This window comes from Leptosomus discolor, chromosome 17 (assembly GCF_034619465.1).
Source record: "Leptosomus discolor isolate bLepDis1 chromosome 17, bLepDis1.hap2, whole genome shotgun sequence".
In the NCBI taxonomy this organism is placed as follows: domain Eukaryota; kingdom Metazoa; phylum Chordata; class Aves; order Leptosomiformes; family Leptosomidae; genus Leptosomus; species Leptosomus discolor.
In genome coordinates this window covers 4,973,741-4,992,381 of record NC_141407.1, presented here as the reverse complement: position 1 = coordinate 4,992,381, position 18,641 = coordinate 4,973,741, and the positions used below count along the sequence as shown (strand labels likewise).

The 18,641-nt window shown below is 41.0% G+C and overlaps 1 protein-coding gene across 2 annotated transcripts in view; it reads right to left on the bottom strand.

Moving 5' to 3' along the window:
* The window catches only part of PTPRT (protein tyrosine phosphatase receptor type T), a 462,769-nt gene that overhangs the window by 138,953 nt on the left and 305,175 nt on the right, over window positions 1-18,641 (bottom strand). For both annotated transcript variants that reach the window (XM_086474655.1, XM_086474654.1), the window contains exons 8-9: window positions 13,962-14,258; window positions 12,484-12,593 (exon numbers count right to left, since the gene is read on the bottom strand). In XM_086474655.1, coding sequence (XP_086330781.1) covers window positions 12,484-12,593; window positions 13,962-14,258 — 407 coding nt within the window. The remainder of the gene's footprint in view (window positions 1-12,483; window positions 12,594-13,961; window positions 14,259-18,641) is intronic.

The following is an 18,641-nucleotide window of genomic DNA, read 5'->3' as shown; positions in this document are numbered from 1 at the left end:
GTGCAGCACAACCACCCCACTCACACAAGGGAGCAGTCCCGTGCAGGAGCTCATGGAGGAGGAAGGCCTAAACTTACCCAGCAGTTTGCGGGACCACATTTCTAACTCCGGAAAAGTCACTAAAGTGAGCCTTAGAGAAAGATCGTTCATTCTAAAAGACAACATAAATCTGGATAGAAGCACCTTTTGCTTCTATCTATTTCAGCAGGTTTGTGTTTGTTTGGTTGGTTGTTTTTTTAATTATGTATTTTCTAGTTTGTGCTCCCCCTCACAGTTTCTGTCTGAGACATGGGCCTTGCAGAAGCATTTTAAGAATGGCAACAACAGCCTTGCTTCTCCTGATTCCTTCTTGTGAACTTCAGATTTAGCCCACGAGAGCTCAGGGACCATGAACCTCTTCCAGTAGAAGCAGCGTTTCAGACTGAAGAGTGACCCTGAAGTGCGAACATTTCAACACAAAATACAAAAATGTTGGAGATGCTAAATCTTCCAGGGGCAAGACTCAGGTTAAGAAGGAGCTCCTAGAATTTTCACTGGTGAGCTGATTTTGGATTTATTTTGAATGGATTTTCACTTATGTTGAAAGACCAAAATAGTCCTGAAATGAGGGAGTTTGAAACAGGAATTAAATTCTATGAAGACAAGGCCAGACCTTCTGCAGGTATCTGAAAAGGAATATTCTTCATTGCCTCAAGGCGGCTGTATCTTCACAGCATCCCCTTTTGTTCTGCTCCAGAAGAAGAGAGAAGCCGAGTCCAATATCAAAGAGTACACCACATTAACAAGACACTCGCTCAGCTCTCCTTTCTGTCAGACTTTCATGACTCCTATAGCTCTTTGATTACCTGGTCATCACCACCACAGGTTTTGTCATTCATCCAAGCTCCCTTGTATGGAGCCAACAGCCTGGGCATCTTTCTTCGAAATCACCATGCTTTTCACTTGATGATTAGGAAAACAAAACAGGGCTGGCTGCTATGCTCTCAAATTCTGATTTCAAGGTGATTTGTGCTCCCTTCCTCTTCGGTTCCTGAGAATGGGAGGGGAAGCAAAAAGCTCTCTTTCTTTTGTGTGCTTGGAGCCAAATAAGGAATTAACTTGCCTAGCACAGTATCTGCTCCGAAGCGCACGGTACGTCAGGGGGACAATCAATTTCATGGTTCTATAAAGCTGATTGAAACATGATTACACAGCAAGCCACGGGCTCTTTTCTCTAAGACTCGCCAACCACCTGTGCTTCTTAGGAACAATTACTTCTGCAGGTGACTTCAGATTGCAGCTGGGATGGACATTAGTTACAATCTTATCAGGAAGTTTCAGACATTGGGGGTACAAGACTAAAGTTAATTGCACCAAGTGTTACACAAAAGGAAGAATTTGAAGAAAGTTATCTTCTAATGAACAGGGAAGTGTCAGTGAACAGGTTAGTGAACAATCCTTCTCCAGTGTTGGACTTCTAAACTAAAGAATCTATTTTATGACCAGATGATTGGAAGCATTTTCCATTTTAAAACTCAGTTTAAGCCAAGCAATTATTGCCAGTCACATCCCTCCTCAGCCCACTACATTTCAACCAGGAAATGGGAGGAAGCAAAGCCTTTCATTTTTTCCATTCTTGTACTGCTTCTTTTGCGAGAAGGTTAAGGGAGAGTTAAACAGCATTTTTGCAAGTTATACTTAAGGCTGGCAACATATGAAACACTAAAAGCCGTGAAGAATACAGCCCTTTAATTTAGTCACAGCACAAGTACAGCATGGTTGGTAACAGTATAAAAAGCCATAGCACAGCTCTAGGAATGAATATAGAAGTTAACCTAGGGAGACCCCATGAATAAAAGAGGCCCATTTGCTCCCTAGCCTATTAACTGAGAGTCACACAAACACAGAGTCAATTAAACCTGAATACACACACAGGCAACACACCTACAGGACAGGCTATAACTGTCCTACACTCAGCCTTTCTCTTGACCAGGAACAGGAATAGTAGGGCTGAGAAGTCTTATCTACTCTCTTTTTTGCTCAGACTCCTTCCTCCTGTTCATATTTCCTTGGGACTTTATTTCTTTTTTCTTTCCTACAAATAAACCCAAATTTAATGTCTATGAGAAAGGGAGGAAGAATGGAGTAGGTAACAAAGCAGTTGGGAGTGCCTCAGTAATGTATTCAGGCCATTAAGGATTTCATTAGGTTTACTAAGAGGTCATTAATGATAAAATATCTTCTTTTCTTTTACCTACTTTCCAAACATTATAGTCTATTCTGCCATTCAAGCTTGCACCCCACTGACATTAATTAGCATGCTATATATTAAGGAGAGTTTTTAATGAGCTGTTATTTCATATGATTTTATTGGAGAGCCTCATTGTTCAGTTTAATAGTAGAAAATGACAACTATAGAAATTGCTTTGATAGGACTGCAGCATTGAGGCGGTTATTCAATCTCCATACTTGTTCCTCAGTTAGTTCTCGACGCTGAAAGCACTGCTTAATATCCCTCATAGCTGGTTTGCCATGCTACACTGGGTGTAGCGAAAGCTGTGGGCAATGAACAAAAACTCCAACCAACACGATGGAGTACTAACACCACCACTTACTGCTGCTCTGCTTGCTGTACACCACACAAGCAAGACCCACGCACAGGTAAAATGTTTTACAGATAAAATATCAGTCCTAGCTATTATTGTAGCTCATAGTGGTAAGACCACATATTTTAGTCACTTAAATCTTAAACTGTCCATTTGTGCTTATTTTCCAAGTCAAGCGGCTGCCCCACCCTAAGTTGCTTTTCACAACTTCAGACAAAAGCGGTTGATTTAGAAACAAAGGGAAGAGTAAGGAATCCAGTCCTTCTCCCTGCGCTAAAACTTAGCAGCTGCCAGCATCCTTCTGAAAGCCATCCCAGCCTTGCTGTCAGCCATAGCACCTGGACAGCAGGGAGAGCAGAAATCAGGACAGTAACAGACAGGGAGGGCAAGAGGAGAAGGCAAAAGGGAAGAAAGCAACTCAAAGTGACAGAGATGGGTAATGAGAGTGAGGCACAGGGAACTAAACCCAAACCCATCCCATCCGCTGGCTGGCAGGACCGTGGTTAAAGACTGAGTCTAACACACACGCACAAAGGACAGCAACAAGATTAACTTCCTAAAAGGAACCATTATGCCGGCTTCTCCTCCTTTTGAAGGTGATGAGAAGATCACCTTGACTGGCTTTTCCTCTTTTACACGGTTCCTCAGTTGCACTAATTAACAGGATAAAGCCACCACTGCTGGATTTTTCAACCCTATCTGCTAAACTAAGGAATACTTAAGATGGAAGGGAAATAACCATCTAGGAAGGAAGTACAAACACGTACCCGCAGTTTGCTTTCAACTTAGTTAACTACTACATTTTGGTAAGCAAGTGTAAGACCTGAATATATAATTGTTAAAGAGCTTTATCTGTATCACTGTAACTGCGCAGGTACACTGGTACTTGAAAAGATTAGATGGAAGAAACAGGATTAAGAATCAACTGTTCTCCTGTATAAGCAATAAAGACAAACAGCATGTTTGAATAAAGAAGAATAGACCGAAACTGTATTTTTTTCTAGAAAAGAAGATAAAGCATTGGAAGGCAGAAAGACAAGATGTTCACATAACTACAAAAGGAGTTTTAAAATTTTAACTTCTTTTTAAGAAAGAATAAGGTTGGATTATTTTTTTTTCAGTTCTTATCACTCAGTTTGGCTTAGAAAGAGCTCAACACGCACACTGAAATAATTCAGTTCCTTTTTAAAAAAAAAAGGGAAATGTTTTGTTGTAGCCAAATATCTTTTCTCATTTGCATTGGATTTATATTGCTGCAAGTCTATTGGCTTCAAAAGAACAATAAAAAGGCAATCAAAGAAATTGTTGTTCTCAAGGGACCGTATTATGCTTTTATTTCTGGAAAGCTTGATCAAGCAGTTTTTTAAAACAGTTGATTCATACTATTTATAACACAAGTATGTTATTTACCTGGAGGTTGTCATACATTTAAAAAACCCCTGACATCTAAGTTTCTCAACAAACCCGCTCATTTTCTCATCAAGATGTTACTGGAAACCGTAAGATTTAAAAGAGCATCATTAACAAATGCTTCCAAGTTAAGTGTATCTTGCAAGTAACACTGAGTGAGGAGCGCACAATTAAGAATCCTACATAATTTCAAGAAGTTTCTTCAAAAGCTCTTTAAGGTGTTTATTCAGAAAAGTATCCCTAATTAGGAAATCATTTAAACATTTCCTGAGTTTAAGGCTCTGTTAAACTAACTGGGCCAGGATGGAGAGAAACATCTGCAACAAAGACAGCAGGCTCTCCCAACGGGGTTTAGCACCCGAGTAACCAGCCAGCCTGCATCTGGTGCACCCTCCCCACTGCTGCCCTCTTTAGACGTGAGGAGCATGAACAGCCCATGGAGTCACTGCCCTGGGACACACCAGACCGACCCAGCAGAGCCCAGTTCCTATTATCTCCCCGCATCAGCCTTAAATCAACACGGCTCCAACTGACTTCAGTCCTGTCACGGCATTTTGTGTTTCCAGTCACGATCGGGGAAGGAAAGCCATCCTATTGCACCAGAACAGCAGTCGCATACGTTGGTGTCTGTATTATTGTGCACGGGTAAACAAGGTTTTCCTTGCAGCATCAGAGAAGCCATCTTAAATGCCCTGTGTATGGCAGAGGGGTCACTCAAGCACACCCTAGAACTCTAGGGCTCACAGGCAGCTTACAAGCCATATTACTTTATTAAACAGCCTGGAAGGGGGAAAAAGGGCTCTCTGTGGGATTCCACTGACTGAAAGAAAAGATACTTCTTGTCACCTTATGCTCCTCAAATTTCACTGGAAAGCTGTCTCACTAAGCCCTGCCTTGTCCCAGAAACAGAACAACGGGGTCTGTGGCTGACATGGCATCCCACCCTGCTAAGAAAGTAAGCAATGCTCAGATTTATATCCTTTCTCAATTGCAAAAAAATCCCCAACCATAATAAGCAATGCAATCAGCACCATTTGTTTCCCAAAATCTAGCCTGAATCCTGACTAAGTGGGGCCCAGAACATTGGTAGCGTCTAACCAACCTGTCCACTAAGTGCTCAGTAAATCCTACAGTCAGCAACCATATAACAAACAATTTCTCTTCAGCCAGCCCAGCCCTCTTCCAGTGCAATTCTGTGCAAAAACCGTTAACTACAGAACTAATTTAGCTGGTTATATATACACAGCTTTCCTCACCTGTAAGCGAGAGGATGATGCAGCCTACTATAGAGCTGACAGAGTTTCAAACTTAAACAGATTATACATGGCCACGCAGTTTCGTTGATAGCTTAGATTATTAAAGAATTCTAATTCAACATAGTAAGATGCAGGAAAACACTTACTCTTTAGGTAATTGACTTTCATGGACTCTGGACAAACAACATACTGCAGCACGAGACATTATAAATCTGGTGCCAAAGGAAAACATTAGTGCTGCAGATGAACAGAGAGTAATATCCAATTGTGTGAAGACTGCATTGTCAAATGTCTGTACAGAAGAGTGATAAAGCTACGACCAAATATACAATCCTTAATTGATCGTTTCCTGGGTTTTGAGCACTTAACAGCGTCTCCTTAATGTTCAGCTAAATGCAGCAGCCAGCTGTGTGTAGCATGGACTTCCTTCAGTGCACACTTAGTGAGCTTAAGTGAGAAAGCTTCATCCCAAGAGTATCGTGCTTCCACAGAATGCAATTGAGAAGCTGTAACGTGATTGATTTTCATGGGACATTCAAAACCACTTCTCACTGAAGGCAATTTCCGAGAATTGTCATCTTTCTACTATTTCAACTGTACAGCTTTATATAAATTGGTTGCAAGATTTCGCGGTTGTTGCTTTCCTTCTTGTGGGAGACATTTTTCACTCTTCTTAACCAAAAAAAGCCTTTAAATAAACAAACCAATGACTAAGCAAAGTTGAGTTCCCAACCCTTTCAGCTTTTCCAGGAAACCTTTTTTCGCTACACCATTTAGCACGGAAGATTTTATTCTAAAAATGTCAGGTTTCATGAATAGCTTAAAAAAGTGCTATGAATAGAAATGCATGCATATCCCTGCAGCGGATAGTTTTCACACCAGATAATCATGCTTTGTGTTATGATAAATATGCACTTTCAGGGGTCAGAGGTGGAAGAAATTTGTTTCCACCCTATTGCAAACGCAGGCAGTGCACCCCACAAATACTGACCTTAAGCATGACCTTCTAAGAGGCAGTTCTCATGTAACGACAAAGAAAAAGTGAGCGACATGATCAAGAAGAAATGGCATATTGGCAACTGGAGAGATGATGAAGGGCAGACTGCAACGTTACATGGCAACTAAGAGGATCTGTAACCTCTGAAGTGCAATTTAAACTCAGATCCACTGGGATTAGAGGAACTAGGCTCCAAGTGTCCCAATAAAGAGTTGAAATTGTGTAGGAAAGTCCTGTATACTATTATTCCTGGCACCTAAATAGAGATATAAAGTATTTCAGAAACAGTGACAAAGAAAACTAGCTAGTTAGAAGCTGCAAATGCATCCTTATTTTTCCCAAGACCCATGTGCAACCCACATGGGACTTAATAATCATAAAGATGAGAACACAAGTGATTACAAGACTACACCTTACAGTGTTGTCAAGGTTTGAGGCTGGGCCGGCCACTAACAAATGACAGACGCTCTCTACTAACCCCTCTCACCTCCCAAAAGGGAAAAGAAGAGACAACAAGGGAGTGAGAGACTTTACGGTTTGGAAAAGAAAACTAAAACAGCTTTAATGAAACAATAACAATGAAAGAAAAGATAATAATAAGAATAAGGAAATAATGAATTATATACAATATGTACAAACAGATACAAAACCAATACCGACCCCAGCTCCCCCCACCCTGATGACGATACGTCACCACTGGGGCTGCAGGGCTGGCACTGGGGCAGTCCCAGGCTGGACCCGGCAGCAGACAGGGACGGGTTGCAGGAGCTGGACTCAGGCACTGGATTCAGGGATGCATGGGTCGGGATCGACGACAGAAGGACAGACAGAGTCCTCCTCAGACGTCGGCCATCGAAGGAGAGAGACCCTCGTGATCTCTCAGCTTTAGACTGACCATGACGTCTATGGGATGGAATATTCTGTTGGTCAGGTTTGGGTCACCTGTCCAGTTCGCTCCTCCCTGTAGGTGTGACCCCTTTTCACTCCTGGCACCCCAACATGGGTTACAAGACTCAGCAGTGACCTTGGTCGCTGTAAGAACAAGTCTAAGCCAGGGCCTCTCTGCATCCCATTCCTTGGTACTGACTGTAAACATCAGGGGTTATCACTGCTGGGAGCAGTCACTGTCTGGAAAAACATGCTGCTGCTTCAGAAAGTGCCGTTAGTTAGAGAAGGCTTGACTGAAAAGTGAAAGCACTAAACCAGAATTAGTTCTGATTTAGCCCAAACCAGGACAAGTGTCTAAAAAGACATTGCTTTCAGGCAAGGAGCCATTGAAAGGACTTCAACAGTCTGAGAGTCATTTTTCCAGCCAAGGAGCTGAATATACTGTAGCCACTCTTCAACTGTTTCTAGGATTGTAATACCTTATAGCAATGCCTTCCCCCAAGTGTGACAAACATTTTCAGACAGGAATCCCAGGTGGTTTGTTTTTTTTTCTTCTTCCCCTTTAAGGGTGAAATATTTTAAAAACTGATAATTCTCAGAAAGAGATTACACATGAAAAATGTATGTAGAAGGCAAAAGCCAACGTCGCTTACTGAGCGCGCTCCTAAGCCTGTAGCTGCCCAAACAAACAGAAATGAGATATAAGTTTTGTTTATTTACATTTTCAAGACACAAGTTTGCACAAAATATCTGTGTCCACACATGTATCTGAAGCGGTTCGGTCTGGATTATGGAACAAACGCTTGAGACACCTCAGGTCACCTAAAAATAGGAGAATTTAAGTACCTAAGCTGGTCCATGACCCGAAATTAGATTGCAGTCCAATGACAGCATAGGTCTTTCTGTTTGATGGTGGTTTGACTTTACACACACTTAGGATAAAAAACAAAATTTAGAAAGAAATATCTTTGCTGCATGTCTTTGTACATAACGGCTTTGAAGCTGAACTCCCACACAGTATAAGCACAATAAGCAGCATTTCATCATGAAGGATTTTAAAGCATAGCAGCTATCAGGAATGGTAAAAAAAAAAATTCAACAAGTTGTGGTGCTTTCAGTCTGGCAGGAGACTGAAGGGGGGACAGGACTTATTACAATATTATTAGATTCTGCCACTCACAGCTGGCTACGAGAGACAGCTGTAATAACGCCTCTTTCATGGGTGTCACATGCAAAAACATCTCTGTAGAGAATTCTACCCAAAGCGACGTACCAGCAAAATCCATTACCGCTGTTTAGCTGTGTTTCTGAACAGATTGATCCACTTGTCTCATGTTTAAGTACCTACACACCTTGAAGCTATCCGGGGACTTGACTACGCCTACAGCTCTTAAGCTTGACCTCCGTTGCTTGGCTTACTTGCCGCAGCAGCCAAGGCATCTCCCGAATGGCGTACTTGACTGGACAGACCAACTGACACCTACTAACCCACTCGTGTTATTAACCGCTTTGCTGTGCTCCCCTAACACCCCCAGAATGAACTGTACCATCATTCGCTTTCCACACGGCTCGTACATCTCCTAAGCTTTTCAGCATACTGATTAACTGACTTGTAATTCCCAGAGCTTTCCAAGTTCCCTTGAACAAGAGGTTTCTGCTCCCTAGAAACAGACTGCAATTACATACTGATTTGGGGATCTAGAAGGTTCCTTTGTTTAAAAATCCAGCTGTGGCTGTACCCAGTGAAACAATTAATTCTCCAACTGAACGCAGAGGGTTTTAAAACCAGTTTTAAATGCAAGGCTATTGCTGCCTTTATTAAAAGACTACAATAGCATTTTGAAGGATAAATATCAATCAGAAGAGACTTGCATAAGTCAAAGAGGTTCATTAAGGTCCTTCCATTTTGTTTAGGCTCTTTAGAAGCATTTGCTCATTATGAAATTAGTGATTCTGGCTGCCAAATGACTTGCTGAAGGTTGTGATGCTGAATTTCAGCCCAGTTGGCATGTAAGCAGCGCGCATGCAAATTGCAACAGCAATTTGTGTGATATGGAAGTCTGCCTGGCAGCGAACTGCAAGAATGAGTAGGGATCTGAAAAGAAAATCTGTCCCAGGGAAAAGCAAGTGGGATCTAAGTAGAACACCCAGTGTGATTATTTAGAAGCATTTTAGAAACTTGTAACAAAATTTTTTAAGAGAACAAGAGAGAAAATACAGTATCCAGTTACAATGAACCAGAACTTGATAGTGATGGTAAGGAGAGAAGTATGGCTTAGGAGGAGGAGAAGGTTTTTTTGTTTTTAATAGGAGGGTTTGTGCCCAAGGGAGTCTGAGAGACCGTCACTTGTGCAATACCTATGGGTGAACCTTGCCAGCTACTTCCAGGGGTAATGCAGGACTTGACACCGCTAACTCAAATTCATAAAGTGATATTTCTTGATCTCTACTTTGCAGGGAAATTTTCTTTAATAAATTTGGTAGGTTCCTGGGTTTCTTTCTCCCTAACGACGGCAACACGACCGCAGAGTTTCTAGGTGGCTGCAAATCTGTTAGCCCATCACTGAGCCTCCCGGCTCCTCCCGGTGACCGAGCAGCACTGCCGGCACTGGGCTTCAGGAGCCGTGCTCCCTACAGGGACCTCATTAAAGCAGCGCCACACAAGGTCAGAGTTTGACCTTTTTTCTTCTGTTGTCATTAAAACCTTCTGCTTCTACCTGGATCGGTACGGTAGGCCACAGGAAAGAACTGAAAACCTATCCGAGACTAACCACCAGCTTTTTTTTTTTTTTTTTTTCTTTAACCAACAGGTCAGCTGAACTCTGTTAAAGCAGTGTAAGGCCATGATGATACTGAAAAATGGCTGAACCCTGTCTAAAACACTTTGGAGGTCATTACTACTGAGGAATTACTTCGGTCCTAGACACATGGCATGAAATGTTAAAATAACTCCAGTAGAGACAAAGCTGTAGGTTTACGTATCTACAGCAGGCTAGAGATTAAGTAAACAATACAGAAGATGCAACAATACCAGAAGTTTCCCAGTACCTTTAGGAAGATTAAATTTCAATTGCAGGTGGCAGATGAGATGCAAAGACCTGTACTTTATTTACTGAGCAATTTCAAAACCAGACCTTGGAACAGGTGCTTATATTTGCTTGCGATACAGACTTAACAGCCAGACAACTACCCTGAGAACGCTCTGGCCATCTCACCACGTTATGTGTAACTGCTCATCTGTATTTTTACCTCCAGCTGATGAACTTGCCTCAGGGTGCCATGGAGAATGGGAACGTTGTGTATGAATTTTGACATGTAAGAAGGAAGACGAAAGTAAAACATTTCCATTCATAACAGCCTTCAGACACCCTGGTTCTCCTGGTGGTTTTAACACTTGGATTTTCATCCTTCTGGGGATGAGAGGGAGGAGGAAAAGGAGGAAGAGATTGAATTCACCTTGACTTTTCTTTGGCTTCAGCTGCCAAATATGCATAGAGTCATTATCCGAAAAGAAAAATTTGTTTGTGCTTCCATTGAGACTTGAGCAATGATATGACTTGAGGGGCAAAAGCACTGTCATGATGCATCACTACCCTGGAGGCATTAAAGTATCTCTAGACAGCTGCTCAGCCAGAAAAGCTACTCAGATTGCTGAAGTCCTTTCAATGAGCTGAGCCCAAGGCAATATTTTAGTAGGAAACTTTAAAAATTAAAAGGAGTTATTTTTGCATCATTTGACTTGGATTGTTGTAAACGTGTTCCACCATAGGTCACCTGTGTTGCCAGAAAAATAATGAATTTGCAACTGATTCTATTTAGATTAATTCCTTAAAAATACAGGCAGCTTTATTGCATAATTCCTTACACAGACACAGGATAGTCTGTACTACACCTTCAAAAACCTGTGAGATTGCAAGGATTAGTTCTATCCTGGTACAGACAGGTCGTATGCAACCTGCACAGACTTCCACAAGCATCTCAACATCAACCAAAAAAAAGTGACTCCTTACTTAGTCAAGGATTATCACCTAGCTAAAATGACACAAAATTGGCAAGGGGAACTTCTATTCATTTATTTATCCTTGCCATATCAAATTCAGTCTACTCTTTGTGAGCCAGCTGGAAAGATGACCTAAAACTGCAGTGATGTTTAAGACCAGGAGAAAGTTGCTATCTCTTGCTCATGCCGCAGTGTAAGAGCTCACGGATGGTAAAGCCGCTTGATTTTTTTTCCTTTGACCATTGCTGTGATAGACGCAGCAAGTATTAGCAAGGAGATCTAGGAGCAACACGTCATGAGACATGCTGTTCCAGACTGAGAAGCTAGATGGAAAGAGGAAGGGAGCAGAACCTCCCTGGTGACGGTAGAGCTGCTGCTTGCACCCACGCCTTTTCCAAAATAAGTTTTTACATTCACCCAGCATAAAAGGGAACGCAAAAAAGTGGTTCTTGCCCCTCTGTATCAGAAAATGCTGTAACAAGCCCACAGTGTGGATTCTTACATCACAAGCAAAATTATTTTTCAGTTTTTCTAATCTTACTGTGGCAAATGCTGAACCTATAAACTGAAACACGCCCAGCCCGCACCAGTGCACCACTTTCTGCTATTTAATAGAAGTGTCTTTACATTGTCTTGTAGAACTGTCTCTCATTTCACATGATCCTCTAAAGCAGTCCTTTTGCAGTCCCTTTCTGCATATCTGGATGAACATGACATTATAGATACAGTCTCACCAGGAGCACATAACAACAGTAACGTTTTCTTACCTTAACAAGAAACTTCGCCTCTGATACACTCTAGAATCACATTTAATTTTTTTTTCATCCACCATAGGATGGTCAGTGATCATTCTATAACGTGCTGTATATTTTGTTTGTCAGCAGGGAAAGTAGTTGGGCTAGATAGATTATCATTGAAAGATTCAATAAGAACACTATAACATAAGACTTAATGGCCATATTCTGCTGAAATTGCCAGGAAGTGTTACGAGTATTAGAAAGGTAGAGAGAAATTAGTTACAGGTTTTAGGTAGAAAACCTAACAGAAGTCTACCTTGAGAAAAAAAGGAAAGAAAATCGACCTTGGAGAGACTGCAGAAGAAAAAAAAGCTCAAAAATTGAATTGTATGGCACTCATTTTGCCACAAATAGGGCAAAGAAATCTTTTCTCTTTTTTGAAATGGAAAACTTTTTCAGCGATAGCAGCAGACTATCTTGTAGATTCTTAGCTATTTTAATCAGGCTTCTTTTAGCACCTGCTGAAATCTCTCAGAGCTCTGGATTGGCTTAAACACATATGAAAGGGCCCTGTGGCATGTATTCCTTGACAACAATCTGTTCTCCTCACCTCATAGAGTGTAATGATGCCATTTGTCTCATTTGGAGGCTTCCACTGAACATAGATCTTCTCTTCAAAAGGTCCTCCCTGGATGGATTCCAGAGGAACAGGTCCAGGAACTACAAGGAAGAAAAAAAAAAAAAAGAACAAGAAAAGAAAAAAAAAAAAGAAAAAGAAAAAAAAAAAAGAACAAAAAAGAACAAAAAAGTGTGTTAGAAGCTACCACCAGCTCTAGCTGCACACACATCAGAAGACACCAAGAGGCCACCACACAGGAAGTTGAGATGAAGAAATAAAAACAGTATCATTAAAAAAACCCCAAACCTCAAGGCACCACCAGTACCAAGGCACTATCAATGCGAAAGACCTACTCTCAACACTTGGTTCAAATAAGAATACCCTAATCTAACCACTAAGTGATAAATGAAATCAGAATCCATGAAGATATGAAGCTAATTTCAGTTCATCTTTACTCCAATACAGCATAGCAGCAGCAGGGAATTTAATTTGTCTTTCTCTGCCCACACAACAGCAAAGCTCTATCCACCTAAACAGCCGGATTGCACCCTGGCATAAAGATGCTGCACACCTTTATCAATGTGAAAGATTGATTTCCTTAGTAAAGTAACAATGTAAGATTTATATTTCATTATGGCTACAAGGCCAGATAAAAAATCCACCTACTCAAGCAAAATTTTAATGCTGTGGAAGATAACAAACTAAATGCACTCCCAAACCTGTCTGATAAAAACCCTGTTCATTTTTCTGAAAGCTCTGCCATCCTCTTACGTCCCCCGTATGATATACTGGACTGCAAGAGCCACTTCCAGCTGACAGAAACTCAGGACAGCAACTCCTCACAGCTCTGGCAGAGGAAGAGCTTCTTTTTTAACACATAGACAGAATTGGAGGCTTGTGGTCTATGAGAGTCCTTGGTCTGAAATAGCTCAGATGGGATAACAACACTTTAAAGCTTTCCATGAGTACCTCCGGAAAACAGTCCTTCTGTATCAAGAACAGAAGAGTTAGCCCCAAATGAATTTAGCTTCTGTCCAGAAGAGCAGTATTAAGAAATAACACACTCTGGAAAGGAAGACTATACTTGTTTTAGGAACAGTGATGTGAAGGCACAAGAAAAATCAACAAATGCCAGGATTACATTTGCCCGTATGACAAAGGCAGCTGCTCTGTGGGTCCTGGGTAGTTCAGAACATAACTTCTATAGAATTAAACCTACTGCTGTTTGGTAACTGCTCAGACTGGCGTTTGTCATTTCCAAGCACTTCAGGGATCCTTGCCCTTTCAAGATGACAGCTATGAAATGGAAATTATTTATACCTACAAATTTTACTTGCAGAACACACACACACTGTCCAGAGAAGCCATTTGTAAGTCTCACGGGACAGAGGGTTATGTTATTTACAACCTGAAAGTATTAGTCTTCTCCCAAAAAACCCAAGCAAGCCAGTAAACCCAACATAACTTACCATCTTCCTCAGTCTGCACAACCAGCTCCTCACTTTCTATTTTGCCCTCTGGGTTAGAGAGGGCTAACCTCAGCCTGATGGTCATGAAGGGCCGAAGACCTCGCAAAGTGTAGTGGGAAGAAGTTTGGATGAGTTCTTCTGCCTCAAATTTTTGCTGGTTAAACACATACTGGTACTGTACTGTGAGATTGTAGCTGTGGCAGCGGGTCACCGCATAACCAAAGGGTTCCCACTGCAACGTCAGCTGCCGGGAGCGAATATCAACAACTTCTACATTTTGTGGTCCATGGACGGGATCTGTGAAGTGAGCAAATAAAAAAAAAAACCAACAAAATTTGACATTAAAAGAAGTCAGTCACTATTAGTGTGCTTCCTTCCGTATTGCCAGAGTAGCTAAGTATTTTACAGTTCTGAATGTTCTTGTCTTTACAATGTATAAGTGACAGGGAAATGATCTACAGATGCATTCTGTTCCTGAGTTTTCCCTGAAAATCCCCTGTCACAGGGTCCTGAACAGTGGTCATGCTCCTGATTCCTGTGAAACCTCACTGAATCCAACAAGGGCAGCATGATTTCATCAGTTAAGTAGTGCGAAAGTCGCACTTTTTTCATTCTTACCAAAAAAACCCCACCAAAAAGGTAGTTGGTGGTCTACTTGAAAGTCTCTTGGTAAGTCCAGCCCTAAGTGAAGCAAGTACATAGGAAATGGCTGCCAGAGAAGGAATGACCTCAAGTCTTGGCTTTCAATTTAGCTATGGAGCCCCTACACCTTCCTGCCAATGCTAAACCCATTCTGCTCAGAGACTGAAGAGTGTAAGAATCAAGATTAAGAGACTGACTGTTACACTTCCAGCATCCCAGTGCTACTGCCCACTCAGTTTTTTAAACTCTCAAATGTTTCGGCAATGGGGCATATGAACAGATCATGCCACTCCTTGAGTAAGTTTTCTGAGTCATCTCAACCTTGTGCCAACCAAACTTTTATTTCAGATCATATCAACATCTCAGCCCCACCAAAGTTTCATTGCTCTTTATTATTCTTTCCGCAGTATCTGAGGTACAGTTTGAATATTCATGTGTAGGAATCATTTTCACCTGCTGTTCCTTAATTTATTTTTAACAGCATAACTCAAATGCTCTGACTACAGACTCTGCCCTTTATATAAAATATAAATGCATGCACCACTAGACATGCAGATATAAAGAATGAAGGATGAGTGAGTAAAGTCAGTGTTTGAGATATGTCAGATGGTAATAATACTACACATGTCACAGTTTGTTTATCTGACATTTCTTCAACCTGTGTGGCTCGTTTGCTTTTTTGCTCAATATTATCTAAGCAAGGTAATTACAACATACATAATTTCACAGAAAGTTTCTCAATTTATAGCACAATTTAGTGTTCCTCCCACTTCTCGTGTTCTCTCACGATTTCAACCTATGAAAGGAACAGAACATTTTCATGGGAACAAAGTCACAAGGACTCCCGAATACTAGTTACACTTCTTTGCAAGATGATTAAAGTGGAGGAAAAGCCTTTTAGTAATTCTTCAAAATAACGCATGCACCAGCCATATTGACTTCCATCTACTAATGCATAAGCAGAAAATACACTGTAACAACCAGCATATTCTATATTACTTCTAAAAAACCCTGGTGACTGGCAATGTGAAAATAGATACTTCTGAAATGAACACTATTCTGATTCTTGATATAGACACACACACAGGCAGCCACTTTTGAAATAGGGTGGATATCAAAGGACCAGGGTCTAAAGCTAGCAACTGGTTTAGGATTCCCTAAGTCATGTCAGTCCCTTTACATCCAGAAAACACCTTTTAAATGACATTCTTTAGTACTGTGTGTGTCAATAAAAAATTTAATTTAGAAATTAGAAAGTTTGTATGCATAAATATACACATATATACTCAGCATTAGGTGATAATCATTCCTTTTTGATAAATCCATTTCCGCAGATGAATTGTATAGACAAATAAGCTGAACAAAAGAATGGTTCTGTGAAATCTTTCAGCCTCAAACTCTAAAGGTAAGCACAAGACTCATTCCAAGATGCATTGAAAGGCAAGACGATCAAAAGCAGACGCAAATGCTTGTCCTTCTGAACTCTCCACTACACCAAGTAATCAACTCCAGACCCCAACCCAGAATGTGGCTGAGACATGGCAAAAACATTTCATGTCAAGACAAGGATGCAGCTGAAGATGGCAATTAACCTCCACGTTAATGTTATACCGGTTTTTTAAAATTACAGTTATTTTCTTCAAGTCAGTCATGTTATGGAATGAATGGGTAATTAGAGGGTGTTTGGTTTACTGATGCCGGATGTACTGACTTTATCTGTGGGTAAGGAACAACTCTGATTCAGCATCATCTCACCAACTCATGTGTCCAAAACCTGGCCTGTGGAAGATTACCTGCAGATTTTAGCTTGCTTTCTCATCTTGTTCACATTTGCCCTTTCCTTTCTTAACCAAAACTTTAACTCTTGGAAGCTGCCTTGTATCAACTAGTTTCTAATTCTACTCAAAATTTTACTTTAAATGCTCTAAAATACATGCTGGGACGTTTTGGTTTTGCAACACGATCTTTTCAATAGAGTAACCAGCCTACTAAGCAGATGACTTTGAGTTACAAAACAAAAAGCTAAAATACAGATTACAAAGCCCAGACCCCGCTACGCAATCACAGAACATATGACATTCTCCGAGAACTATCTGTTCTCAGGCTGATAATCCTAAAATGTGAGATTTTTCAGTCCAGTGAAAATAGGAGATCATGATGCTGTATAGTTCGTAGTGAAAGCAGGAAGGGGATGCAGGTTTCAGAAATACCCATAGCCTGAGGAGTCTCTGACTGCAGAGCTTGACATCTAATAGACTTCTAGATTCTTGAGCAAAGGTGGAATAAAAAAGTAAAAACTATTTAAACTTTAGGTTCAGAAAGGAAGAAACCTAACTGTCACTAAATCAACAAATAGAAGCTGGACCTAGAAAGCTTTATATTCTGTCTGTCTCCCTTCTCTCTGTTTCAATCTCTTCTTTCTGAAAACGGAGACGATGTAATTTTGAAAATGTTTTCCTGTTGCCACACTGATTTCCTCTGCAGCATAAGCCATTGAAACTTATTTTCAAAGAGAAGATTTTGCACTGTTGTTTTTAAACAACAGTGGTCCTATTACTATCTCCATTTAATTCCTTCCCCATTTTAGCTTTGTTAAGTATACGATCTCAAAACGTCTGTAGTACCTATCCCTGGGACTCTCTAACATCACCTGCTTTTCATAGTGTTGTAATGACTTATTTTCCCCCCAAAAAAACAAGAAAACTAAAAATGTTTAGAAGTTATCTATGATCCTTTATTAGTGGTGAATATTTAGAACTGGACAAACTTCTTCATTTCCGCATTCTTGGAATACCACAAGAAAAAACCTGAAAATTATTAACCTTGCACTTGGCTAGCGTAAGAAAAGCTGCTAATACGTAACTCTGCTTCAGCTGTACATAAACACCTACCAAAGCAAGACAGAAACAGACTGGCCCAATTTGAATACTTAAGAGGTCATATATAAAGAGACACTGCTGTAACCTGCATAAACTGAAGTGAAATTTTCTAAGTGTCCTCAGACACTTGGAAAAAACAAAGGAAATTCTTAAGAGGCAGGAGCAATGAAACAGTTATCACCGATCTATTCAAACTAGTCTTGAACCCATGCAAAGAAAATTGCAGTCTCTGGGATTTCACTGTGCAAATGCTGTGGTTTTTTATCAGCCTGGTTGAACTATTAATTACATTTTGAAAGTTCATATCAAAATCAAGGACTGAACAGTACTTTTTAATACTGCATCTCCTGCTGATGCTTTGATATCTGGTCATTACTCTGGCAGGCTGCTGCAAACACTCTGCAGGCCAGGAACCTTTCTGAAGCACTTGTGATGTACAAGTGGCCTGAACGAAAGAAACTCTCCCAGTCCTTAGTCCACGTAGGCAGACATTTTTGACTCAACAGTGATCTGCAACATTCAGAGACTGCATTTTCTGCTATCACATTTTTACAGAAAAGTTGACTTTTAAGGCTGGTTTTGTTCTTTCTTTATTAAGTGCTACAGATCTCATTTTGTTCACTGTAGTTCTCTTGCTCGAGGTGAGGTGTAGAAAAGCAAAGGTTGATTTAGATTATTAATAACAATTGTCTCTGCTTTATACCCGTCCATCAAGAGAAGCGGAGAGAGGAAAGGAAGCAATGGTGAAACGCTGGGGTTTGAACATGAAGCTCAAGTTGAGCAGTGTAGTTAAATAGAGACAATCAGCTGCAGCCCCCGGGTTAACTATGTGCTGCAGGAGCCTAACTGCAAGAAATTGTTGTTGTCAGTAAAATCATGACATTGAGCAGAAAATGTCCGTGCTCTGAGGCCCCATGCCCATGTCTCCTGACCCTATGGAGGGCAGGAGGCAGAGTTTATTAGCAGCGCCGGTGCCCACTGATGAAATGCTGTTTCCCAGCAGCAGGTCACAGAGACTGAGAATGCACAAGGGGAAGAAAAGTGAGCGAGACAGGCACAGCAGCTTTCTGTGAGTCCTGGACTGATGCCTTCTGACACAGAAAGAGAAGGGAAATAGGTGGGAGTCTGACTCCTGCCTTCCCCCCACACATCTACACCT